Raw genomic sequence first — 26,850 nt, forward strand, 5'->3', positions numbered from 1 at the left:
AAATTAATAAAAAATAAACCCTCAACATTAGATTAGGCAGACAACACATTTAAGTATGAAGTAGTACACAAGTAACAGGCTTGACTTAAGAGATACACAGAGAACCTTGCCGTTAATAATAGAGAATATGGGGCAGGCCCTTGGCCTAGAGGTTAAGACACTAGTTAGGACAACCGCATCTTATATTAGAGTGCCTGGGTCTGATTCCTGGCTCCAGCTTCTGATTTCAGCTTTTGGCTAATTAGACCTGGGAAGCAGCAAGTAGTTGGGTTTTTATCACTCATGTGGTAGACCTAGCTTGAATACCCGATTACAGGCTTTGGTTCCCCAGCTGTCTCAGGCACTTGAGGAGTGAATCAGAGAATGGAAGTGCATTCTCTCTCTCTCTGCCTCTCAAATAAATACATTTAAAGAATAAAAAGTCTGGGACTGGTGCTGTGGTGTAGTAGGTTAATCCTCTTGTATGTGGCACTGGCATCCCACGTGGGTGTCAGTTCTAGTCCCAGCTGCTCCTCTTCCGATTCAGCTTTCTACTGTGGCCTGGGAAAGCAGTAGAAGATAGCCCAAGCACTTGGACCCCATGTGGGAGACCTGGAAGAAGATCCTGGCTCCTGGCTTCGGATTGGTTCAGCTCTGGCTGTTGTGGCCATTTGGAGAGTGAATTAGCGAATTGAAGACCTTTCTCTGTCTCTCCCTCTTACTGTCTATAACTCTACCTCTCAAATAAATAACATCTTAAAAAAAAGTCTGTCTTAAAATGATAATACATAATTCCTTCAAGTACATTTATAAAACTGACCCATTATTAAGAAAGTATTAAAACAAAATTTATCTTATAGAACATAATTCTACAATTAAGTTGAATACAAAAAGGATATCCTTAAAACTTTAGTATATAAAAATAATCACTTTTAATAATTTATAGGTCACAGTTAAAAGAACAGAAACATTATTTTGATAAACATATCCTACCGATATAATACGATCTCCTTTTCTGAGCTCTCCACTTAGATCAGCAGGTCCTCCAGCCAAGATAAAGGAAATAAATATTCCTTCTCCATCTTCACCTCCTACAATGTTGAAACCAAGGCCTGTTGAGCCACGATGAAGAACAACTTTTCTAGGTTCCCTAAAAATTAAAAAAATATTGAATGCTTTGGAAATTTTAAGACCCTGACATTCTATCATTGAGAATTCCCAACTGGTCATTCTTATGTTATCAAACTTTAAGGAAAGCTAAATATAAACTTAAAAGGCTTTTCAAAACTGTGGGGTAAAGAGCTTTCTTCTAAGCCTATAAGTTAGGCTTAGAAATTTAAAAAATCTAATTTTCTAAAAAGCTTTCAGTGTCTTATAATAAACATAAAACTGAAAACAAAAAACAATTTGGAAACTTAGAAAATAATAATATAAAGAGACAATCTGTAAATACATACAGTACTTTATTGCCTATAACCCAGTCACTGCCCTGACTTCTTAGATTTTTAAAAATACAGTTATCCCTTCATCTTAGGTAGGTCCTTTCTCCAGTACCAAAAAGATAAATCATGAGTGAACTAACTTGTTCACTGCAATCCCATTCCTATTAGCTAAGTTGAGTATGTGACGCCATTCTGACCTCTGAGAAATGAAGCGAAATTCTCTGTCATTTCCAAAGGAGAGACCTTAACAAGTATGTGCATTACACCTGTCCCTTCAAAAAATCCCCACATATGAATGAACTTCTGATAAAATCCCTTTATTGGTCTGAACATATTACAGTCATGAAAGTGAAACCAGAGCCATAATGTGTTAATAGTTGCTACAACAACCTTGAATGAATTACATGTCCCCAGGCTTTTTACATAAAATAATTAAATATCTTTATTATTGCTCAAGCCTCTACTAGAGATTTAGTTAATGTTTTTTGTTAATTCTAAGATGTACTTATTTTTTCCCACATATATTATCTCTGAAACACATCTTCCCATTGGTAATTTTTCACCATTATTGGTAGTTATACATAGCTGTGTGATCACCATTTACCTCTTCTGGTAAGACCATGGGAATACCAGCAGCACATTATTTTGAATTTGATGAAATACAGAATGCCAATTGTAATTATTCTCCCCTCCCCACAGAAACCTTATACTTAAGGAATACAAACTTCATGCTTTCCAAAAATTCAACTTTAGGAATATAGTAACTCTTCCCACCCACACTCTCACCACTCTTTCTCCTCCCTCTCCTATTCTCATTCTTATTTTTTACTAAGATCTATTTTCAATGAATCTTATACACAGACAATTAACTCTATACTAAGTAAAGAGTTCAACACTTTGTATGAAAAGAAAAAACTATCCTTCAACAGTCGGGACATGGGCTTTTCAAAGTCACTGCATCTTCAAGTGTTAATTTCACTTTGCTAAATTATCTTTTAGGTTCCCTATTAGTTATCACAGATCAAGGAGAACATATGATATTTGCCCTTTTGGGACTGGCTTATTTCACTAAGTATGATGTTTTCCAGATTCATCCATTTTGTTGCAAACAGGATTTCATTTTTTTTTAACCACTGTAGTATTCAATGGCGTATATATCCCATAATTTCTTTTTTTTTTTTTAAGATTTATTTATTTTATTTGAAAGGCAGAGTTATAGAGAGGCAGAGGCAGGGGCAGACTGGGGAGGGTGGTGGTGGAGAGAAAGTCTTCCATCTGCTGGTTTGCTCTCTAAATGGCTGCAAAGGCCACAGCTGGGCTGATCTGAAGCCAGGAATTTCTTTTGGGTCTCCCACATGGGTGCAGGGGCCTAAGGACTTGGGCCATCTTCCACAGCTTTTCCAGGCCTCAGCAAAGTATTGGATCGTAAGTGGAGCAGACATGACTTGAATCGGCGCCCATAGGTGATGCCAGCACTGCAGGCAACAGCTTTACCAGTACGCCACAGTGTCATCCCCCTCCCCCTTAATTTCTTCATCCTGTCTTCAGTTGACTGACATTTGGGTTGATTCCACATCTTAACTATTATGAATTTAACTGCAATAAACATAGGGGTACAGATTAATTCTTTCATTTGCTGATTTCGTTTTCCTTGGGTAAATTCTCGGGAGTGGGATATCTGGGTCACATGGTAAGATCATACTCAGATTTTTGAGATATCTCCATACTGTTCCACAGTGGCTGTATCAGTTTACATTCCCATCAACAGTGGATTAGGGTACCTTTTCCTCCATACCCTACCCAGAATTTGTTGTTTGTTGATTTCTGTATGAAAGCCATTCTAATGGGGCTGAGGTAAAACCTCATTGTGGTTTTCATTTGCTAGTGATCCTGAGCATTTTTGCATGTGTCTATTGGCCATGTGGATTTCTCTTTTGAAAAATATCTAAGTCCTTTGCCTATTTCTTAACTGGGTTGTTTGTTTTGATGTTGTTGAGTTTCCTGATCTCTTTAAATATTCTAGTTATTAAACCTTTATCAACTGCATAGGTTGCAAATAATTTCTCCCATTCTGTTGGTTGCCTCTTCATTTTCCTTAGTGTTTCTTTTGCATTACAGAAGCTTCTCAAGTTGATGTAATCCCATTTGTTAACTTTGGCTTTTACTTTTTTTTTTTTTTTTTTTTTTTTTAAACAGGCAGAGTTTGACAGTGAGAGAGAGAGACAGAGAGAAAGGTCTTTTTTTTTTTTTCATTGGTTCACCCCCCAAGTGGCTGCTACTGCCGGCACGTTGCGCCGATCCGAAGCCAGGAGCCAGGTGCTTCCTCCCGGTCTCCCATGTGGGTGCAGGGTCCAAGGACCTGGGCCATCCTCCACTGCCTTTCCATGCCGTAGCAGAGAGCTGGACTGGAAGAGCAGCAAGCGGGACAGAATCCGGAGCCCCAGCCAGGACTAGAACCTGGGGTGCCAGCGCTGCAGGCGGAGGATCAGCCTAGTAAGCCACAGCGTCGTACAATTTTGGCTTCGACTGCGTGTGAGTCTGGGGTCTTTTCCAAAAACTCCTGGGGCTAGTGCTGTTGGCACAGCAGGTAAAGCCACTGCTTGCAGTGCCGGCATCCCATATGGGAGTCGGTTCAAGTACCAGCTGCTCCACTTCCCATCCAGCTCTCTGCTATGGCCTGGGAAAGCAGTGGAAGATGACCTAAATCCTTGGGCCCCTGCACCCATGTGGGAGACCTGGAAGAAGCTCCTGGCTGCAGATCAGCACAGCTCTGGCCTTTGCGGCTATCTGGGGAGTGAACCAGCAGATGGAAGACCTTTCTCTCGTTCTGTGTAACTCTTTCAGGTAAAATAAATCTTAAAAACAAACAAACAAACAAAAAAAAAACTCTTTGCCTGTGCCAATCTCTTGCAGAGTTTCCCAAATGTTCTCTAATAATCTGATGGTATTTTTTTGAGTGGATTTTTGTGTAAGGTGTAAGGTAGGGGTCTTTCTTCATCCTTCTGCATGTGGAGATTCAGTTTTCCCAGTAAAGAGACTGTCCTTGCTCCAGGGATTGATTTTAGCTCAATCCTTGTCAAAGTTAAGTTGGTTATAGATGTGTGGGATGATTTCTGGAATTTCTATTCTGCATCATTGGTTTACTATTTGTGTAGCAGGCTGTTTTGATTATAACTGTCTTGTGGTATGTCTTGAAATCTGGTATTGTGACACCTCCAGCTTTGTTTTTGTTGTATAAGATTGCTTTAGCTATTCAGGGTCTCCTGTGCTTCCACAAGAACTTCAGTATCATTTTTTCTGTATCTGTGAAGAATGTCCTTGGGATTCTAATTGGTATCACATTGAATCTGTAAATTGCTTTTGGTAGTATGGACATTGTAATGATATTGATTATTCCAATCCATGAACATGGGAGATTTTTCCATTTTTTTGGTGTGTTCTTCTTTCTTTAATGCTTTGATATTTTCATCATACAGATCTTTGACATCCTTGGTTAAATTTACTGAGGTAATTGATTTTTTAATGTAACTACTGTGAATGGGACTGATCTTAGAAGTTCTTTCTCAGCCATGGCACTGCCTGTGTATACAAAGGCTACTGATTTTCGTGTTCATTTTATATCCTGCTATATACTGAATTCTTCTATGAGTTCCAATAGTCTCTTAGTGGAGTCTTTTGGATTCCCTATATATAGCATCATGTCATCTGCAAATGAGGATAGTTTGAGTTCCTCCTCCTAATTTGTATCCCTTTGATTTATTTTTCTTGCCTAATGGCTCTGGCTAAAACTTCCAGGACTATACAGAATAGCAATGGTGAGAGCGGGCATCCATGTCTGTTTCCAGAATCTCTGTGGGAATGCTTCCATCTTTTCCTCATTCAATAGGATGCTGGCCATGAGTTTGTCATAAATTGCCTTGATTGTGTTGAGGAATGTTCCTTCTGTACCCAATTTGCTCAAAGTTTTCATCATGAAAGGGTACTGTATTTTATCAAATGCTTCCTTTGCATCTATTGAGAGAGTCATATGGTTTTGTTCTTCAGTTTGTTAATGTGATGTATCACATTGATTGATTTGTATACCAGGGATAAATCCAACTTGGTTCAGGTGAATGTTCATTGTGGTGTGTTGTTGGATTTAATTGGCTAGTATTTTGTTGAGGATTTTTCCATCTACATTTATCAGGGAAATTGGTCTATGGTTCTCTTTCTCTGCTACACCTTTTTTAGGTTTAGGAATTAAGATGATGCTGGCTTTATAGGAATTTGGAAGGATTCTCTCCCTTTCAACTCTTTTGAACAGCTTGAGAAGAATTGGAGCTAGTTCTTTAAATGTCTGGTAGAATTCAGCTGTGAAGTCATCTGGTCCTAGGCTTCTCTTTGCTGGGAGGGTCCTTAATACGGATTCAACTTCTGTCTTGGTTATTGGTCTGTTTAGGTTTTTTATGTCTTCAGGGCTCAATTTAAGTAGGTTGTATGTGTCCAAGAATCTATCCATTTCTTCTAGGTTTCTCAATTTGTTGTTATAAAGCTCTTTGTAGTAATTTCTGATGATTCTTTTTATTTCTGTGCTGTCACTGCATTTCCTTTTTCATCTCTAATTTTAGTGATTTGGACCAATGGTGTTGTTTTATTTTATTTCCAAAAAACCCAGCTCTTTGTTTTGTTAATCTTCTGTACGTTTTTTTTTTTGTTTCAATTTTATTTCTTCTCTAATTTTAGTTATTTTTTTTCTCCTCCTAGTTTTAGGTTTGGTTTGTTGTTGTTTTTCTAGGTCCTTGAGATGTACTGACAGCTCATTTATTTGGGGCCTTTCCAATTTTTTAATGTAGCACCAATTGCTATAAACTTTCCTCTTAACACTGCTTTTGCTGTATCCCATAAGTCTGGATATGTTGTACTGTCATCTTCATTTGTTTCCAGAAATTTTTTGATTTCTCTTTTGATTTCTTCAATGATCCACTGTTTGTTCAAGAGCATGTTATTCAGTCTCCATGTGTTTGCCTATGTTCTAGAGATTCCTGAATTGCTGATTTCCAGCTTTATTCCATAGAGATCAGAGAAGATACACAGTATGATTTCAATTGCTTTGAATTTTCTGAGACCTGATTTATGGCCTAGCATGTTGTGTATCTTAAAGGAAGTTCCATGTACTGGTGAGAAGAATGTGTATTCTGCAACTGAAGGATAAAAAGTTCTGTTAAGTCCATTTGGTCTATTTGGTCTATTGTGTCGATTAACTTTTTTGTTTGTTTCCTTGCTGATTTTCTGTCTGGTTGATCTGACCATTGCTGAAAGTAGGGTACCAAAGTCTCCCATTACTATTGTATTGGAGTCTATGTCTCCCTTTAGATCCATTAACATTTCTTTTAAATAGCCAGGTGCCCTTTAATTAGGTGCATGTACATTTACAATAGTCACTCATTCCTGTTGAATAGATCTCTTAATCATCACATAATGCCCTCCTTTGTCTCTTCTAACAATTTTTGTGTTAAAGTCTATTTCGTCTTTTATTAGGATTGCTACAACAGCTCTTTTATAGTTTCTGTTTACATGGAATATCTTTTTCTATCCTTTCACTTTCAGTCTGCATGTACCTTTGTTGGCGAGATGTGTTTCTTGTAGGCAGCAAATAGATGGGTCTTGTTTTTCAATCCATTCAGCCATTCTGTATCTTTTACTGGACAGCTGAGGCCATTTACATTCAATGTGACTATTGATAAGTAACAACTTGGCCCTGCTATTTTTCCATAAATATTCCTATTGTTTACTTCGGATTTCCTTTGTACTTTTACTGGGAGATTTTTTGCCTTTACCTTCTTTTGTAGTGATGATGGTATTTCTGTGTTTCTGGGTATAGCACATCTTGAAGCATCTTTTGTTAAGGTTGGATAAATGGCAACAAATTCTTTCAATTTCTGTATGTGATGGAAGGTCTTTCTTTCACCTTCATTCATAAATAAAGGCTTTGCAGGGTACAGTATTCTGGGTTGACATTTTTTTTCTCTTAAGATTTGGAATATATCTTGCCATTCTTTCCTAGCCTGTAGAGTTTGATGAGAAGTCAGCTGTAAGTCTTCCTCCTCCCTCTCACATTCCCACTCTTAATTTTTATAAAAATCTATTTTCTTTTCCTTTTTTAAAACTTTTATTTAATAAATTTTGAAAGTACAACTTTTGGATTACAGCAGCTTTTTCCCCCCATAACCTCTCTCCCACTGGCAACCATCCTATCTCCTATTCCCTCTCCCATCCCATTCTTCATTAAGATTCATTTTTAATTATCTTTATATACAGAAGATCAACTCAGTATATACTAAGTAAAGATTTCAATAATTTGCACCCTCACAGACACATAAAGCATAAAGCACTGTTTGAATACTAGTTTTACCATTAATTTGCATAGTACAACACATTAAGGACAGAGATCCTACATAGGAATAAGTGCACAATGACTCCCGTTGTTGATTTAACAATTGACACTCTTATTTGTGACGTCACCTGAGGCTCTTGTCATGAGCTGCCAAGGCTATGGAGCCTCTTGAGTTCACAAACTCTGACCTTATTTAAACAAGGCCATAATCAAAGTGGAAGTTCTCTCTTCCCTTCAGAGAAAGTTACCTCCTTCTTTGAAGGCCCGTTCTCTCTGCTGGGATCTCACTCACAGAGATCTTTCATTTAGGTGATTGATTGATTGATTGATTGATTGATTTTGCCACAGTGTCTTGGCTTTCCATGTCTGTGAAATTCTCATGGCCTTTTTAGGCAGATCCTTAAGGCCTTAAGGGCTGATTCTGAGGCCAGAGTGCTGTTTAGGGAATACGTCATTCTATGAGTCTGTTGTGTATCCTGCTTCCCATGTTGGATTGTTGTCTCCCTTTTAATTCTATCAGTTATTATTAGCAGACAATGGTCTTGTTTATGTGATCCCTTTGACACTTAATCCTATCTTTATGATCATTTATGAACTTAAGCTGATCACTTTGACTATATGATGGCATTGGTACATGCCCCCTCAATGGGATTGATATGGAATCCCATTGCATGTCTCTAGCTCTACCATTAGGGGTAAGTCCAAGTGAGTATGTATTGAACTGTACATCTCTTCCCTATCTAATTCCCACTCTTATATTTAACAGGGATCAATTTTAAGTTAAATTTAAACACCTAAGAATTGTTGTGTATTAATTAAAGAGTTCAACCAATGGTATTAAGTAGAACAAAAAAAATATAGAATGCTTCACAAATTTGCATGTCATCCTTGTGCAGGGGCCTTGCTAATCTTCTCTGTATCGTTCCAAATTTAGTATATATGCTGCTAAAGTGAGCACAAAAATCTATTTTCAGTTTACTTAACGATTGTAAGGTTAACCCTACACTAAGCAAATCGTATGAAGAAAAATACACTGATTCTCAACAGAACAGACAAGGGTCATAAACAATCAATGAATCCCAAAATGTCCAATTCACTATAATACACTACATTTTAGGTACTCTATTAGCTATCCCAGATCAGGGAAAATATATAGCATCTGCTTTTCAGGGTCTGGCTTATTTCACTAAGTATAATGGTGTCCAGTTGTATCCATTTTGTTGCAAAAGACAGGATTTCATTTTTTAAACAGCTGAATAGTACTCCATAGTGTATATATACCATAATTTCTTTATCCAGTCATCAGTTGATAGACATCTGGGTTGATTCCATACCTTAGCTATTGTGAACTGATCTGCAATGAACATGGGGGTACAGATAACTCTTTCATTTGCTGATTTCTTTGGTTTGGGTAAATTCTCAGAGTGCGATGGCTGGATCATATTGTAGGTCTATATTCAGATATCTAAAGGGAAACATAGACTCCAATACAGTAATAGGGGACTTCAACATCCCAATTTCATCAGTGGACAGGTCAGTTAGACAGAAATCAACAAAGAAATAACAGAGCTAATCAACACTATGTACCAAATTGACCTAACTGATATCTACAGAACAATGGCAGGTAACATGAGATAACTTGAAAGACTGCTTAGGGTCAAAATTGTGGAAAATACTTTATGTTTGGGCAAAGAATTCTGTACTTCACTATCTGGGCAAAGAAGTATAGTTATGAAAAAGGAATAAAACAATATACTTTGGAGAAGACATATCCAATAACTGATCATATGATTTTCATAGAAACATGGAATCATGTTGCTAGGGCTTGAATATTGGTTTGGGTGTCTCCCAGAGGCTCACATATTAAAGGCTTGGCCCTCAAAATCTTCTGTTTATGTTAATGGATTAGAGTACAAATTTAATCCAATTATGGGTTGAAAGGCAGGCCTTTGAGAAGCTATTATACTGCTGTGGTGGGGCCCATGATTGAGTCATTGGGCCACAAAGAAATGGATCAGTGTATTGCCTGTCTCTTTCTACTTCCTGGCTTGCCATGTGATCTTTCTGCACATGTCCTGCCATCTACTACCCTCATTAGATTTTAGACAGATGAGGCCACCTGACCTTGGACAGAGAATCTATAAAACTGGAAGCCAAATTAAGTCTCCTTCTGTTATGGTTAGCAGACAGCTAGATATGAATGGAGGTCGGATGTACTGCGAAGTCTCAAGGCCTTTCTGTATCATAACAACTCAAAAATTACAGGGTTGGCAAATGTCCCAGAAAAAGCAGCCTACTGTCAGTCATATCATTACCTTAATTAACCCTAGGCTCACTACAGTATCTTTAGTATTGTAGTTTCAGTTCTGATCTGTCCCCAAAATTGCTATGACCTACCTGAATGGAACTTACTAGCAAAGAAAATAAGTGGCACTCCTATTCCAGGAAATTTCCCCTTATTCTTAGAACTCTTTTATTCCTACCCATCATTATAAGACAAAGATAAAGGAGAAACTTCTTCAGACACTCTGGGCAGATACTCTGGACCTATGCCTGCCCACTATCCCAGATAGTGTACTTGCATTTAGAATAAAGTTTGCTTGCTTGCTCTATTCAATCTTAATCCATCCTAGAATTCTTTCCTGTGGTACAGTCAAAAACCTGGACATAGCTTCAGCTAACACTTCCTTCATAAGTAGCCTGTGTCAAGTACTTAGGTGAAGTGATCAAAAGTGACTAACACAAAGGTAGACCTGTTGTGTAATACTTCAAATTAAAATAAAGATCAGTCTAGGAGCACCTCCTAAACTAACAGCCTTGAAAATTCTTAATACCAACAAATAATTCTTCCTGCTAATTTTCATTCCAACACAACTACTGAGAATCAATTAAGTTTCCCACATTTAAGAAGGGAACAAAATACATCATTATCTGTCTTTATAGAGATCATTATCTACTAGAGTCAGGAGTCTGACAAGGATAATTATAATGATTACAATTACAAAAGTTCAAAAATAATAATGCAAATAATAATGCAGTTAGACCTAAAATATTTTTTTCATTGCTTTTTCCCCACCTTATTAGAATTCTTTGGAACTAAAAAAGGTTAATCTACAAACTTTTGTGAAGTTACTATCATTATTTAAAGGAAAACTTAGGTGTCAAGATACCAGGAATATGTATCAAAGAAAATATTACTTATTGAATTCTGAATATGAGTAACTGCCACAGTATAGTATTTTATGGTATGCATTAAATAAAAATTATATAAACAATTAGTTTAAAATATATAAATACATACTTACATTGGTTTTACCATACTAAATTTATAAGACAATTTACTAAGCTTAAAGAAAAAAAGTCACTATGAGAAAAGGAGCAGTAATTTATTTATAATACAAACTTTTCTATATTTTAGGCTCTTGAATGAATCTGCCATTGAAAAAAACTTCAGGATTACATTTGATAACTGTCAATCAACCCTTTTTAGTCTTAAAAATTCTAACTACCTGGCCGGCGCCACAGCTCAGTAGGCTAATCCTCCACCTTGCGGCGCCGGCACACCAGGTTCTAGTCCCGGTCAGGGTGCCGGATTCTGTCCCGGTTGCCCCTCTTCCAGGCCAGCTCTCTGCTGTGGCCAGGAAGTGCAGTGGAGGATGGCCCAAGTGCTTGGGCCCTGCACCCCATGGGAGACCAGGAGAAGCACCTGGCTCCTGCCTTCGGATAGGCGCGGTGCGCCAGCCGCGGCGGCCATTGGAGGGTGAACCAACAGCAAAGGAAGACCTCTCTCTCTCTCGCTCTCTCACTGTCCACTCTGCCTGTCAAAAAAAAAAAAAAAAAATCTAACTACCTTATGTGGCTAATTAAAATTTCATTTAATAGTTAACTTCACGAAAGATGAATGAAGGGCCAGCATTGTGGTGCAATGGGTAAAGCTGTTGCCTGCAATGCCAGCATCTTTTATGGATGTCAGTTGAGTCTCAGCTGCTCTACTTTTGGATCCAGCTCCTTGCTAATGCTCTTTGGGAAAATAGGAGAAGATGCACCAAGTATTTGGGCCTCTGCACCCATGTGGGAGACCCAGATAAAGCTCCTGGCTTTGGCCTGGCCCAGTCCTTCCTGTTATGGCCATTTGGGTTGGGAGTGAACCAGCAGATGGAAGATCTTTCTCTCTCTGTCTCTCTTCTATCTATAAGTCTGCCTTTCAAATAAATAGATCAATCTTAAAAAAAAAAAAAAAGATGAATGTTAAGTTCCTTACCTTGTAATTTCATCATCTCCAAGCATTCCTTTAGAAACAGGTGAGTATCTGGCTGGTGATGTAGGGGTCTGGCTCAGGTAGGAAGATGGGCTAACATGGTTATCTATAGGCTGAGAAGAAGCTTCAAAACAAAGAAAGCAAATAATTAAAAAATGAAACAAGATACCCAGTGCCTCATTTATGAATTTCAGTTAGTTAATGTATAACACATATTCACTTCTCTGTGTATCAGAATTTGGTAGATTTATTTATCAGCTAAAAAAATGGACAAACTCACTGTCCAGCTATAAACAGTCTTCAGTTCAATAAAGCAAAAATTATCTCATTTGCTTTCTTTTGAGAAAATATAACTAAAAGAGTTTTACATTAATTTCCTCACATAACAAAATCCCGTAAAGGTAATTTACAAGGTTATCATAGCAAAGACTAAGAACAGAAACTTTAAAGTATAATAACATTTTTCTGAAAGGTCATTTTACAGATTAGCTTGAAAAACACATATACTCAAATTTTGATTGTGAATAATGAAACCCTGAAGCTTAAATATAGGTGCATAGGAGATGGTGCTGTGGTGTAGTGGGTAAAGCCTATGCCTACAGCACTGGCATCTTATGGAGTCATTGATTTGAGCCCCCACTGCTCCACTTCCAATCCAGCTCCCTGCTAACGCACCTGGGAAAGCAGCAGAAGATTGCTCAAGTCCTTGGGCCCCTGCACCCATGAAAGAGACCCAGAAAAAGCTCCTGGATTCAGACCAGCCCAGCTCTGACCACTGCTGCCATTTGGGGTATGAAACACAGGATGGAAGATATCTCTTTCTCTCTAACTCTGCCTTTCAAATAAATAAAGATCCTTTCTTAAAAAAAAATGATGCATAAGCACATCCGTATAACAGCTCAGATCTGTCAATCTAGTCAATATTTATACTCAGTTTGCCCATAAGACAATGGAAACTTGGGAAACAGCAAAAATAAATCAACCCTACCTCCCTATCTACTGGCTTATTTCAATTATAATAAATATCATAGACAAGCTGTGCATCTAGCAAAAGCAAAGAACAGAAAATTATAAAGATATTTCTGAACATACTTTCCGGATACCAAAGCAAGCTACACATTTCAGTTCAAACTTACAAAGACATAGCATCCTTAAATTATCTGAATCAGTACCAAAATAAACAGAAAGCAATATTTAGTTTTCTTGAGACTTTAACTATGATAAAGTTGTAAAGCATTTCAAAGTTAGCTGTAATATTTATTATCAAACATTGATCTCTTCTTTCATTCAATTACTGATTCTTCCCAGGCAAAGCACTACACTCCATGTTGAGTAAAAAGAAAAAAAAAATCCAAGAATCATTAGCTCAAATTACTAGTCTTCAAATAGGTCACACAGAGAAATCTGAGTATTGGAAATGACTGGAACTATTATGTATATTAGAAAAAAAAAGGCATGGTTTGTCAAAAGGAGGTAGCATCTACACATCTCTATCTGTAGCCATATAAAAAGGAAGATGTCTGATATCTATTGCTAGTATAGAAAAAAAAGATATACTTTTAGTGTATCTGTTGGTGTCATAGATCTGCACTACCCAACAGCAACTGTTTTTTATCAGGTATATACACACACATGCACATACATACATATTTATACATATATGTACACACATACATACACACAGGATATTGTTTTTTAAGTAAAAGGACTTTTAAAAAAATTCATTTTAATTATTTGAGAGAGAGAGAAAGATATCTTCCATCTTCTGATTCACTCCCTAAATGGCCATAATAGTTGGGGCTGGGCCAGGCCAAAGTCAAGAGCCTGGAACTCTATCTGGGTCTCCCATGTGGGTGGCAATGATTGCTTTTCCCAGGCACATTAGCAGGGAGCTGTACTGGAAGTGGAGCAGCCAGGACTCAAACCTGTGTTCATATGGGCAGTAGGTGCTGCAAGTGGAGGCTCATCTGTGCCACAATGCTGGCCCCTCCAGGGACTTTGTAAATGGCCCTTGACTTTGGAAGTTCAAAGTATTTCCTGGGTGATATGTAAGAATATCTGTGCTTTTCAAGGAAACTAGCAGCAGATTTACCCTCTATGCCACAGCTCCAACCCCCACAGGTAACTTCTATAACCTTCTCTCTCATTTCCTTCATTATTTCTTAAAAAGCTTTTTATTTATTTATTTGAAAGGCAGATTTAGAGAGAGAGAGAGAGAGAGGTCCTCCATACACTGGTTCACTCTCTAAATGCCTGCAATGGCTGGAGCTGGGCTGATCCAAAGCCAGGAGTTTCTGCAGTGGCAGATGGTCTAAATACTTGGGCCCTTGCTACCAATGTGGGAGACCTGGATGGAGTTCTATGCTCCTGGCTCTGGCCTGGCCCTGCCTTAGCCTTTGTGGCCATTTGGGACTGAATCAGCAGATAGAACATCTATCTCTGTTTCTCCTTCTCTCTTTAATTCTGCCTTTCAAATAAAATGAAATACACAAATCTTTAAAAAGAAAGAAATATCCTATCTATGTCTATAAGGAAAACAATACTTAGTTACTTTTCTTTAGGGCTACCTTTTCCATTTTTAAATAACATTATTTTCTATTGCAATATTTCTCTCTAAAAATATTTTCTATTATATAAACTGTTTTCCAACTTTGATATCTGTGGTGCTGCTTCTGCCAAAAACATACTCTTCATCAGTCCTTGACAATCATCATATAAAAATTAAATGTGATCCAGCACTCTTTTCTATTGAGATAACAAGACAGAAGTCTGAATAGTCTTGTATTGGCTAAGGAAACTTTATTCAGAACTAAAATCTTCCCCCAAAAATTCCAGACCTGGATAGAAGGCTTCAATGACAAACTCAACCAACCCTTTAGGGTTGAAATAAAACAAATTTTACAAAAACTTTCAGAGAATAAAAAAGACGGTACTCTTTCAACACATGATTTGAGACAAACACAAACATAATATCAAAATCTGACAAGGTCATTAAGGGAAAGGAAATTTTCAGGACAGTACCATAAGTTCAAAAGTATGTACACAGATGTACAACCCTAATCAAAATGTAATCAATTAGAACCCATTGAAATATAACACATTGCATGTCTGTGTGGATTTATTCTCAAAATGGAAGTTTGGCCTAACACTAGAAAACCAGTGTAATTTACCACATTAGTAGAATAAGATAGAAAAATCACCTCAATAAATAATGAAATTCAACACTAACGGACAAAAACTGGGCACTGAAAACACAATTCAGGTCTCCCATTTGGGTCACAGGGACTCAGTTACTCCATTCATCATTGCTGCCTCTCAGGATCCGTACTAGCAGGAAGTTGGGAGTCAATAGAGCCAAGCTGGGTATCAAACTCAGTTACTCCAATATACAACACGGGTGTCTTAATTGCTCGGCCAAATAGCCACCTTTAAGGCTGATGTTCTTTTTACCTTAAAGCTTTATTTATTTGAGAGGTAGAATTACAGACAGAAAGAGGGAGACCCAGAAAGATAGAGATCTTCCATCCACTGGTTTATTACTAAATGGCCAAAACGGCTGCAGCTGAGCTGATTAGGAGCCAGGAGCTTCCAAAGGGTCTCCCACATGGGAGGGGCCCAAGCACTTGGATTGTTTCCTGGCTTGCCACATAATATTTCCCTCTGCAAGTGCTCCACCCTTACCAGACATCAAACTGATAGAGCTGCCCAATTTTGATTGTAACCTCCAAAACTATGAGCTGAATAAACCCTTTCTCTTTAGCAGCCTCAGGTATTTCATTATAGTAATGAAAAGCTAAGTAATTCACCAACTTAAAAGAAGTAGAAACATGGGGGACAAAAAAACACAAGAGGGCAATAAAGTGATAATGTCAAATGACTGAGAGTCAACATGAAGTTGAACTGTTAGAATAGAGATGACGTAACTGAGGGTAGTAATCATAGAACAGAGTAATTTAAATTGATATTTTAGGAGTGATGAGCTATTGATAATTACAAATAAGATAAAAAATATAGGGGCCAGCACTGTGGTGCAGCAGGTTAAATCCCTGGCCCGAAGCACTGGCATCACATATGGGCACCGGTTCTAGTCTCAGCTGCCTCTCTTCCGATTCAGCTCTCTGCTATGGCCTGGGAAAGCAGAAGATGGTCCAAGTCCTTCCATTTTTAAATAACATTATCATATATGGAAAAGGATAATTCAATTAAGAAATAATATTTTTCTCAGGTTAACATCTTTGAAAGAAGCAGCATGGTTATTTGTATATTAGGCTATAATGAGGACCCCAATTCTTAACTGACACAAATGGGAACATGGTTGTCTTAAAGAGACAGGCAGTATTCACAGGAAGACTGTTACATGATTTGATGAATAAAAGATTATAGAAATTGCTTCTTTAGTCACAAATAAAAATATAAAAACTTATAAAATGTGTAAGATCAAGTGCATGCAAGAATTTCAAGTAGAAGGTTCTTCTCTTTGACACAAAAGAAGTGTAAGATACCATTTCTGTCCATTAGAGTGGGATGAATAATATTAAGAAAATGATTCAGCTGTTTGGGAGCAATAAGTCAATGAGCAGTTAAAAATATATTATCAGGGGCTGGCATTGTGGCATAGAGGGTTAAGCTGCCTGTGACACCAGGATCCTATATGGTACCAGTTTGAGTTCTAGCTGCTCCACTTCTGATCCAACTCCCTGCTAATGTGCTTGAGAAAGCTACGGAAGATGGCCTAAGTCCCTAGGCCCCTGCACCCATGTGGGAGACCTGGATGAAGTTCCTGGTTCCTGGTTTTGGCCTGGCCCAGCCCTGGCTGTTGTGGCCATTTAGGGAGTGAATCAGAAGATGGAAGATCTTTCTCTCTTCTCTCTCTCTTTCTGTGTCTCTGCTTCTCTTTAATCCTGGCTTCAAAATAAAAAAATAAATCTTTAATATTATCTAAGGACAGTATACAGATTTCAAAATATAATCTGTATCTTATAATAATGTTAGTGATGAATCTTGACAGTTTGAAAACTGGAAACACTGTCATTTACAAATCAAATACATGATTTGATAGAGAATATTTTAAAAATACTGTAATTTAGAAAAGGAACACTCAAAAGCAAATGTACAAAGAGTATATTTAAGATCTTTATTACTTATGGGTTCCTCTAACATTAACTCAATGCACAGAATAATGCTTTTATTTTTCAACCAAAACAAATGTCAGTGGTTTAAGATTATGACAAATATGTCATATTAATATAAGATGTCAAAACAGGGGAAGCTGAATATAGAATATATGAGAACTCTTTGTACTACTTTACAATTTTTGTTTTGTAAATTTAAAACTATTCTGAAATCAAAGTTTCCAAAAAGGATATTTAAATCTCTCTCCCACTTATACATTAAAAAAAAAAAAACCTGACAATCAAATGAAACTTTTAAGGATGTAAGTAGTTTAGTAACAATTGAATTCAAATCCACTGAATTTCACACAAATATGGTATGCAATGTAAGAGGAAATTGTGATATATAAAGAAAATATCTATTCTCATGTAGCTGAGATTCTAAATCCTGAAATTTCAGAAATATTTAAAACCAGTGCTTTGCAAAATGTAGTCTATGAACCGCAGCACCAGAAGCATCAGAATGACTACGCTTGTTAACAGAATTAAACTATACATTAAAGCAGTTTCTGTGCTCAATCCCAAAAGCATCAGAAGAAAACAAACAAAAAAACGTTGTATTATCACAAATATCCCTTGGTGACTTATTTACACAAAGTTTGTGAATCAGTGCCTTAAATGTTAAAATTATCTAGTATAATAAAATAATAAAGGTGAAAAAGGATCCCCCCTCCATTAATATGAAGATTCTCAATAAAAACAGATTAAAATGCTTAATAGTTCTTTAAAATATTTTATATTATTACAATTTTTATATTATGTTCTCTTATACTAGGAACATTTTATTAGAGTGTATCATATCTAAAGGTAAACTTAAGCAGACTTACAATTGGTGATATCAGGTGGTGCGTAGCCATCATTCATATACATACTTGTGGGTTTTGCCACTTTCAAATAAACAAAATCAGATGTGTTCTTTAAGGCAGTTACTGCCTCCTCGTGAGTAACTTCTTCTAAACACACACTATTTACCTAAAAAAAAATCCCGAAGACAATTATTTTAAGACATTTTCACTTGCTTTCTTGTTTCTGGTTATAAATAATTATACCAAAGATAGGGAAAATAACTGACCTAGGAAAATAAAGGTATGTGAAAAGAAAAATCCTAGTAGTTTTGATTGTATATGATATCAGGAAGTTGTTTATGTACATTAATGGAATTGTCAATCTTGATTCTAACATCTATTCTTACTGCTCTAGCCTCAATTTCCTCTCACTCTTAGGCATTTAGGAACGTGTATAGTAAGTTTTCTTGTTTTTAAAACCATAATATATTTTTTGTTCTGCAAATAAATCATTTTATTTAGGTAGCTTAGAAATTGCTCTATGTTGGGAAACATAGAATTAGTACGTTTAAAAAAATTGTTACACAGAAGCCAGGAGCTTCTTCTGGGTCTTCCACTTAGGTACAGGGGTCCAAGCAATTGGGTTGTCCTCCTCTGCTTTCCCAGGTGCATTAGCAGGGAGTTGGATTGGAAGTGGAGCAGCCAGAACTCAAACCAGAGCTCATAAATGCCTGTCTCTAACAGATATTTAATTTTTCTCCTAAATGGCTTTACTAAATTTGCACTCATTATTACAGTATATAAGACTGACAATCTACTTAGATCTCTGCCAACACTGAGTATTATTAAGTCTGCAAAATGGTGTTTTAATTTTTGCATAAATTATTTAAAAATCTGTACTTCTATTAATAAAAAGTTGAATTTTCTTCAATTATTTATTGACCATTCATTTATCTTATTTTTTTGACAGGCAGAGTTAGACAGTAAGAGAGAAAGAGAGAGAGAAGTCTTCTTTTTTCCACTGGTTCACCCCACAAATGGCCACTGCGGCAGGCGCTCTGTGCCGATTCGAAGCCAGAAGCCAGGTGCTTCTTCCAGGTCTCCCATACAGGTGCAGGACCCAAGCACTTGGGCCATCCTCCACTGCCTTCCTGGGCCACAGCAGAGAGCTGGATTGGAAGAGGAGCAACTGGGACAAAATCCAGTGCCCCAACCGGGACTAGAACCTGGGGTGCTGGTGCCGCAGGCGAAGAATGATTAGCCTAGTTAGCTGTGGCACCAGCCAGACCATTCATTTATCTTCCATATAGAGATAGTTGATTTTTAGATAGCTAAACTGTATCCTGCAACTCTATTTATTAATTGTAGATTACTGAGGATTTCCTAAAAACAATAAGATGTCATCTATAACTATAGTTTTAATCCTTTATTTCCAGTCTAAATTTTTTTTCTTATTGCCCTGTCTAGGATTGATATTATAATTAAGTATAACATTGAATAGAAGCAGTAGGTCATGTTTTTCTTGGAACACAAAGTTGTTCATAGTATTCTCTTATAGTCTCTTTCATTCTTGCTTTTATAAATTTGAGATTTCATTTTCCTTCTTGACCAGAATAGCTAAAGATTAGTCAATTTGTTAACTGTCTCAAAAAACAAACTGTTAGTGCTCACTTCGGCAGCACATATACTAAAAAACAAACTTTTGGTTGTTAATTTTCTCTATTGTTTTTATATTCCCTTTTCCATTAATTCTGGTCTATTCTATACTATTTCCCTCCTTCTGTTTGCTTTAGGTTTGAACTGGTCCTCTCTTTGATAAATTTTTTTTTATTTTTGCAAAAGAATAATCAAGATTTATATATTTATTTGAAAGTCAGAGTTGCACAGAGAGAGGAGAGGCCAAGAGAGAGAGAGAGTTTTGTTTTTTTTTTTTTGACAGGCAGAGTGGACAGTGAGAGAGAGGGAGACAGAAAGGTCTTCCTTTGCCGTTGGTTCACCCTCCAATGGCCACCATGGCCGGTGGGCTGCGGCCGGCGCACCGCGCTGATCCGATGGCAGGAGCCAGGTGCTTATCCTGGTCTCCCATGGGGTGCAGAGCCCAAGCACTTGGGCCATCCTCCACTGCACTCCCTGGCCACAGCAGAGAGCTGGCCTGGAAGAGAGGCAACTGGGACAGAATCTGGCGCCCCGACCGGGACTAGAACCTGGTGTGCTGGCGCCGCAAGGCAGAGGCCTAGTGAGCAGCGGCGCCAGCCAAAGAATAATCCTTTTATTTTAAATTACAGTGCACTAAAAATGTTTAATACATTTTCACTTCCACAATCAGCATCCTTAAAATTAACACAAGAGCTTTTTATGTTTTGAATAAAATGTTTAAGTCACAGAAGAATCATAATTTTCTTTGTTGATTATTAATACTGCTTTGCAGGGGCCGGTGCCGTGGCTCACTTGGCTAATTCTCTGCCTGCGCGCCGGCATTCCATATGGGCTGCTGGGTTCTAATCCCAGTTGCTCCTCTTCCAGTTCAGCTCTTGCTGTGGCCCAGGAGGGTAGTGGAGCATAGCCCAGGTGCTTGGGCTCTTGCACCCACATGGGAGACCCGGAAGAAGTGCCTGGCTCCTGGCTTTGGATCGGCGCGGCACCGGCTGTTGCGGCCATTTGGGGAGTGAACCAATGGAAAGAAGACCTTTCTCTGTCTATAACTCTGTCAAAATAACAAAAAAATACTGCTTTGCAGAGCTTTAGCTGGTCATTTTTATGGTTTCAAATTGTCATGCAAAGCAAGGGCTGCCTGCATTTTGAAATATGCATATGTGATATACTTTTCCTTTAGTGGCCTGCAATGAGCCATATATCCTGTTATTCATATCCTCATAAAATCTCTACCTTGGGGCCAGTACGGAGGTGCGGCAAGTTAAACTACTTCTTGTGACACTGGCATCCTGTATCAGGATATCAGTTTGAATCCTGGTTGCTCTGCTTCTAATCCCTACAAATGTGCTTGGCAAAGCAGCAGCAGATATGTAACTTGCTTGACATGTAACTACCTTTGTCAGTGAGACATAACAACTGTGGTACAAAGACAAGATTGATAAATACATTAGAGGTTATCCTCTTGGAATCTAGTCGCCAATCTGTGAGCCACCACGTGGAGAAAGCACTGGAGAAATAAATACCTGGTCAACAACCCCAAGCAATCTCCCAGCTGACAGCCAATACCAACTTGCCTCTCATCTGTGTGAGCCAGCTTGGAAATGGGTTTGTCCTAGTTTGGCCATTCCTACATGGATCAGAGGCAAGTTGTTGCTGTCGAGCCCTACCCAATTCACAGATGTGTAAGCAAACATGATTATTACTGGTTTGGCCTTTTATTTTTTAATGCAGCATTAGAGAATTAAACTAAGAGCTGACAAGATTTGCTGAGGGATTCAATATGGCATATAAAATAAAGAGGATGCCTTCAAAACTGTAAGATCTGAGCAAAGTTATATGACCATTAACCAAAGAGTCTATAGTTTAAAAATCAGTGACATTGGTGGGAGTGAACACTGATAAAGAAGAGAAATAGTCCAAGGACTGAGTCCTCGGTCACTTCAGTGTTTAGAGTTTTGGAGGATGTACCATAAAGGGAGAATGAAGAGTGGCTAGGAGAAAAGATAAACACCCAGCTAGAGAGTGACTTTTAGGTAAAATGAAGAAAGTGTTTGAAGGAAGAAGGAGGTGTGTCAAATGCCAGATGAGCCAATTAAGATGAGGATGGAGTCCGCCTGTGGCACTGGCACCCCGGGTTCTAGTCCCGGTCGGGGTGCCGGATTCTGTCCAGCTCTCTGCTGTGGCCCAGGAGTATAGTGGAGGATGACCCAAGTACTTGGGCCCTGCACCTGCATGAGACCAGGAGGAAGCACCTGGCTCCTGGCTTCGGATCGGGGCAGCGCGCCGGCTGCTATGTGCTGGCCGTGGCGGCGGCCACTTGGGGGATGAACCAATGGAAAAAGGAAGACCTTTCTCTCTGTCTCTCTCACTAACTCTGCCTGTCAAATAAAAAAAAAAAAAAAGATGAGGATGGAGAATTACTTAATTTCAGTGTAATTATGAAAACAAAAGCCTCACTGAAGAGAATTCAAGAGAAAATAAGAGTACTTAAGAGTACTGCTATGGTGGTAAAATCAGCACAGGTTGCTCCCTCCTTATCACCAAAATTGTTCTGGGAAACCAAAAAGGAAAACGTAGTGTCCAAGATTTAAACATGAAAGTGAGGAATCTAATGGAGATAGAAGGTCTTTTCTTTGGTGGTGTGTGTGTCTCTAGGTGGTGATTTTGACATGCTGGTTGTAGCGGGAAAGATGGTGACCGTGCCTGTGAGATGGTAAGTTATAGAAAAGTAGTCCAAATATCCTTCTTTCCTCTTCACCATCATTAATTTAAAAGAAGAAAAATCAGTCTCCTTGGTGCAACAATAAGCAGTACTACACAGAATACAGAACCCAATAATCTTTTACATATAGCTGATGAGAGTGTAATATTTTATAAGCAATATAGAAAACATAGAATTTTTAAAAGTGATTCTCCTAAAAGGAAATCTAATCATCTACTAATTTCATGCCTAGGCAAATAGTCAAGTGAAACTCATACATGTTCATTAGAACACATAGCAGCTCTTCCTAGAAGAATCATTCACAATATCAGAAAAAAATTAGAAACAGCTCAGCTTACCACTATCCTGGACCCAGTCTGTGTGCCCTTAGATTTACTGGGGCCCACCAGCGACTAGACCTTAGTTGCTTTCTCAGTCCTGGTTACAGTTGCTGTTACTTTGTCTCCTACCATTACCAGTTCTCTCAGCTAGCTTCTTCTAACATGGACTAGGCATGGCTGATATATCCCACACAGTTGAGACTATAACACTATCTGACTTACATCTGACTAATCTAGACCACTGATCCTCTATAAGCTACACTTATGAAATTATAGCCAAGAGCCTTTGTTATGGCACAGTAGGATAAGCTGCTGCAAATGATGCCAGCATCCTGTATCAGAGTGAATGGCTGCTCATATGAAATGCTGGTATCACAAGAGGTGGCTTAACTTGCTGAACCACAATGCTAGCTAGCCCTCACTGTTTTGTTTCTGATTCAGCTTCCTGCTAATTCATCTGGGAAGGCAGTGGAATATGGCCTAAGTACTTGGGTTCCAGCCACCCACATGGGATGTAAGGACAGAATACCCCATTCCTGGCTTTAGCCTGGCCCAGAGCTAGGGGAGTGAACCAGCAGATGGACGGTATATCTACCTCTCCCCACCAACCCCCATTGTAACTGTGCCTTCCAAAACACACACACACACACACACACACACACACACAAAACAGCTCAGAAACATTCTACCTTGTATTGACTTTCCTTCACTCTCACTTTTATTGGCACTCACTCTAGATTTTCTGAGATCACACCTCCCCAAATCATCTTAGCATGTTAGTTTTTCTTCAGGTTCCATTTTTCCAGGGAAAAATGGGCTGAGGTAGTTACTGAAGAAGAATGGATAAATAAATTGTAGTTTGGTCACATAGCTGAATATTATATGGAGATGAAATGAACAAATTTCATCTCTAGGCAAGGATATGAGTCTGAGAAAAACAAAACTGTGAAAAAAAAGCTTTAGAAGAAGTATTAAAAGAGTTTAATCAAAAGCCTTTCAAAAAGTTTCCAAGAAAATACTAAACAAAATAGTTAGACATATATTGTGATTAAACAACTTTTAAGAAGAAAAGAAGGAAATAAAAATTACTGACGTGCCAGTTCTTAGGCCAGGGAATCACTTTATACCAGTTTTCATTATATCATAAATTAACTAAAGTAAAACAAAAGAGAGTCATGCATGAACAAATAATGACACCGTATTATAAACTTGATTGTGATTAAACAATTCTGTGCATTTTCAACAACCTAACCCTTCAATAAAAAATGAAAAGGAAAAAAATAAATAAAAGAAAAAGAGAGGAGGGATGCTAGAGAAAATCAAAATGACAAATAAAAATACAAAAATTATTTTCCAAAAGTTCTGATAAGGCAAGGCTTATAGTCACTCATTTAAACATTATAGAAACTTCAAGTATGTACAAAGTCCAGAGACTGCTTAAAAAAAAAACAGGACATCAAAATGATTTTTAAACAGATGTCTTAGACTTACTGCTAGAAGTTTATCTCCAATTTGAAGTTTGCCATCCTTATGTGCTGCACCTCCTTCAATTATCTTGGTGACATAAATGCTATTATCCCCAGGAATATGCTGATTTCCAACACCTCCAGCAATGCTGAACCCAAGACCTGCTTGGAAAGCACTGGGTTTAGATTCTCATCAATAAACAGGAACATAACCCCAGAAACAAACAGTTTATAATTAGAAGGTAACAATTCCATCTTACTAATTTTTAAAATGTAAAGTTAGCTATCTTCTTTTTAAATTCTAAGTATTTGTTTTGTTTTATAAACAGGGACAACTAAAAATACAGGCATACCTATAGTCCTCGTTTGGGTGATTGGCTTCTTTTCATAAGTATTTAACATTCTTCCACGTATTTTTTTTTAACATTTTATTTCTGAATACTTTTAAATTTACAAAATTAAAACTGTGTAGTAGTAGGGCTGGCTTTGTGACACAGCAAGCCTGCAATGCAGACATTCCTTATGAGTGCCTATTTGAGTCCCTGCTGCTCCATTTCCAATCCAGTTTCCTGCTAATGTGCCTGGGAAGGCAGTAGAAGACAGCCCCAGTGCTTGTGTCCCTGCATGCATGTGAGAGACCTGGATGGAGCTCCAGGATCCTGGCTTTGGCCTGTCTCTGGCCTTGCCCAGCCCTTGCCATTTGTGGCCATTTGGGGAATGAGCCAGCAAATGGAAGGTGCCTCTCCTTCTCAACCTGTAACTCTGCCTTTCTTTTATTTATTTATTTATTTTATTTAATTTTATTATTTTTTTTGACAGGCAGAGTGGACAGTGAGAGAGAGAGACAGAGAGAAAGGTCTTCCTTTTGCCGTTGGTTCACCCTCCAATGGCCACTGCTGCTGGCGCGCTGCAGCCAGCACACTGCGCTGATCCGAAGCCAGGAGCTAGGTGCTTCTCCTGGCCTCTCATGGGGTGCAGGGCCCAAGCACTTGGGCCATCCTCCACCGCACTACCTGGCCACAGCAGAGAGCTGGCCTGGAAGAGGGGCAACTGGGACAGAATCTGGCTCCCCGAGCGGGACTAGAACCCGGTGTGCCAGTGCTGCAGGTGGAGGATTAGCCTATTGAGCCGTGGCGCTGGCCAACTCTGCCTTTCAAATAAATAAATCTTAAAAAAAAATGAACTGTGAAATAGTAATAATACAGAGTTTCCATATCCCTTCATCTTACTTCCTGTATTAACATCTCGGTCCTTTTTTAAAAATTGTTTTCCCCCAGGTTCCTTCTTAAAGTTTTTTTGTAAATGCGTTTGCTAATACTCCAAAGACATTGTAAATGTTTTACTTTTGTTTCTATCATAATTTTGCTTCTAACATTTCTAATATTTTTACAATATTAAAATAAATAATAAAAAATTGTCTGTGGGCAGAACCAACAGGCTTCAGAATCAGGTAGTTTACTACCCCAAAGTCTCTGATGCTCAGGACTGAGCTAGGGCAGGCCTTCCATGTGGGTGGTCAGAACTCAGTTACTTGAGCCATCACTACTGCTTCCCAGGGACTGCATTAGCAGGAAGCTGGAAATTAGCAGCAAGAAATCAGACACTCTGACATGGGACACACACATCCTATCACTAGGCCAAACACTTGCCCATGCGATGCAGACAGTCTAAAGTTCTATTTAAACAAAAATCGGTAGAAAAAAACAGAGCAATTCTAAAATCACTCAAGTTCTATAGATTACTAGTATTCTTTTTTTTTTTTTTTTTTTGACAGGCAGAGTGGACAGTGAGAGAGAGAGACAGAGAGAAAGGTCTTCCTTTGCCGTTGGTTCACCCTCCAATGGCTGCCGCGGCCGGCACGCTGCGGCCGGCACACCATGCTGATCCAATGGCAGGAGCCAGGTGCTTTTCCTGGTCTCCCATGGGGTGCAGGGCCCAAGCACTTGGGCCATCCTCCACTGCACTCCCGGGCCACAGCAGAGAGCTGGCCTGGAAGAGGGGCAACTGGGACAGAATCTGGCGCCCCAGCGGGACTAGAACCCGGTGTGCCGGCGCCGCAAGACGGAGGATTAGCCTATTGAGCTGCGGCGCCGGCCTACTTGTATTCTTAATCTTGGAATGAGTGCCATAAGTGAATTCACAGTTGTATTTATCTCAGAGATTTCTTAAAAATTTATCATAGTTTGGTTTATCACATACCTTTAGGACCTTTAATGAGCTTTATTTCCATTATTTTTTCTGATACTGGTTTCCGTCTTTTTACATATAAGCGTACAATAGACCCTGCTTCTTTCAATGCTTCAACTGCTTTGCTGTGTGTAACATCACGAACATCTACTTCATTTACTCGCAAAATACAGTCATTGACCCTGAGGGGGGAAAAAAAATCAAATGAAATATTAAAAGTAAAAACTGAATGTTAAAAACTTAAATATGAATTTTCCATTTTACCTTTTTTCCCCCATTGTTTAGGTAAGAATTATTTACTCCAGAATATACAAATGAAGAAAATATATTAATTTAAATGTGTCAATTACTAATATAAATAAAAGCAAATATTTCCCAAGTGCAAGCCCAGGGAGTAAAACAATAGTGTAGACTATAGATTATTACATAAAAATATTAATTACAGCTACCATTTATTACATGGAGGCATTAAGATATTTTACAAAACTAGCAAA

General features: G+C 38.3%; 1 protein-coding gene and 1 non-coding gene across 48 annotated transcripts in view; both read right to left on the reverse strand.

Annotated features, from left to right (window-relative positions):
- The window catches only part of DLG1 (discs large MAGUK scaffold protein 1), a 249,880-nt gene that overhangs the window by 71,684 nt on the left and 151,346 nt on the right, over positions 1-26,850 (reverse strand). For 26 of the 47 annotated variants that reach the window (XR_016233174.1, XR_016233173.1, XR_016233172.1 and 23 more), the window contains 5 exons: positions 26,369-26,538; positions 24,195-24,331; positions 18,051-18,195; positions 12,056-12,176; positions 973-1,129 (listed from right to left, as the gene is read on the reverse strand). Coding sequence is in view for 40 of the 47 variants with exons in the window: in XM_070072340.2 (XP_069928441.1) it covers positions 973-1,129; positions 12,056-12,176; positions 18,051-18,195; positions 24,195-24,331; positions 26,369-26,538 (730 nt within the window). In the remaining 7 variants the exon portion in view is untranslated. Of the gene's footprint in view, positions 1-972; positions 1,130-12,055; positions 12,177-18,050; positions 18,196-24,194; positions 24,335-26,368; positions 26,539-26,850 lie in introns of those variants that run through there. The other 21 variants (XR_016233171.1, XR_016233169.1, XR_016233170.1 and 18 more) reach the window with 2 other exon arrangements.
- Positions 8,646-8,752, reverse strand: LOC127483036 (U6 spliceosomal RNA). Its single transcript, XR_007909010.1, has one exon. It is a non-coding gene; the product is annotated as a U6 spliceosomal RNA (small nuclear RNA).

Source organism: Oryctolagus cuniculus, chromosome 4, assembly GCF_051225735.1.
Source record: "Oryctolagus cuniculus isolate XC-2025 breed Fujian yellow rabbit chromosome 4, ASM5122573v1, whole genome shotgun sequence".
NCBI classification, from domain to species: Eukaryota; Metazoa; Chordata; class Mammalia; order Lagomorpha; family Leporidae; genus Oryctolagus; species Oryctolagus cuniculus.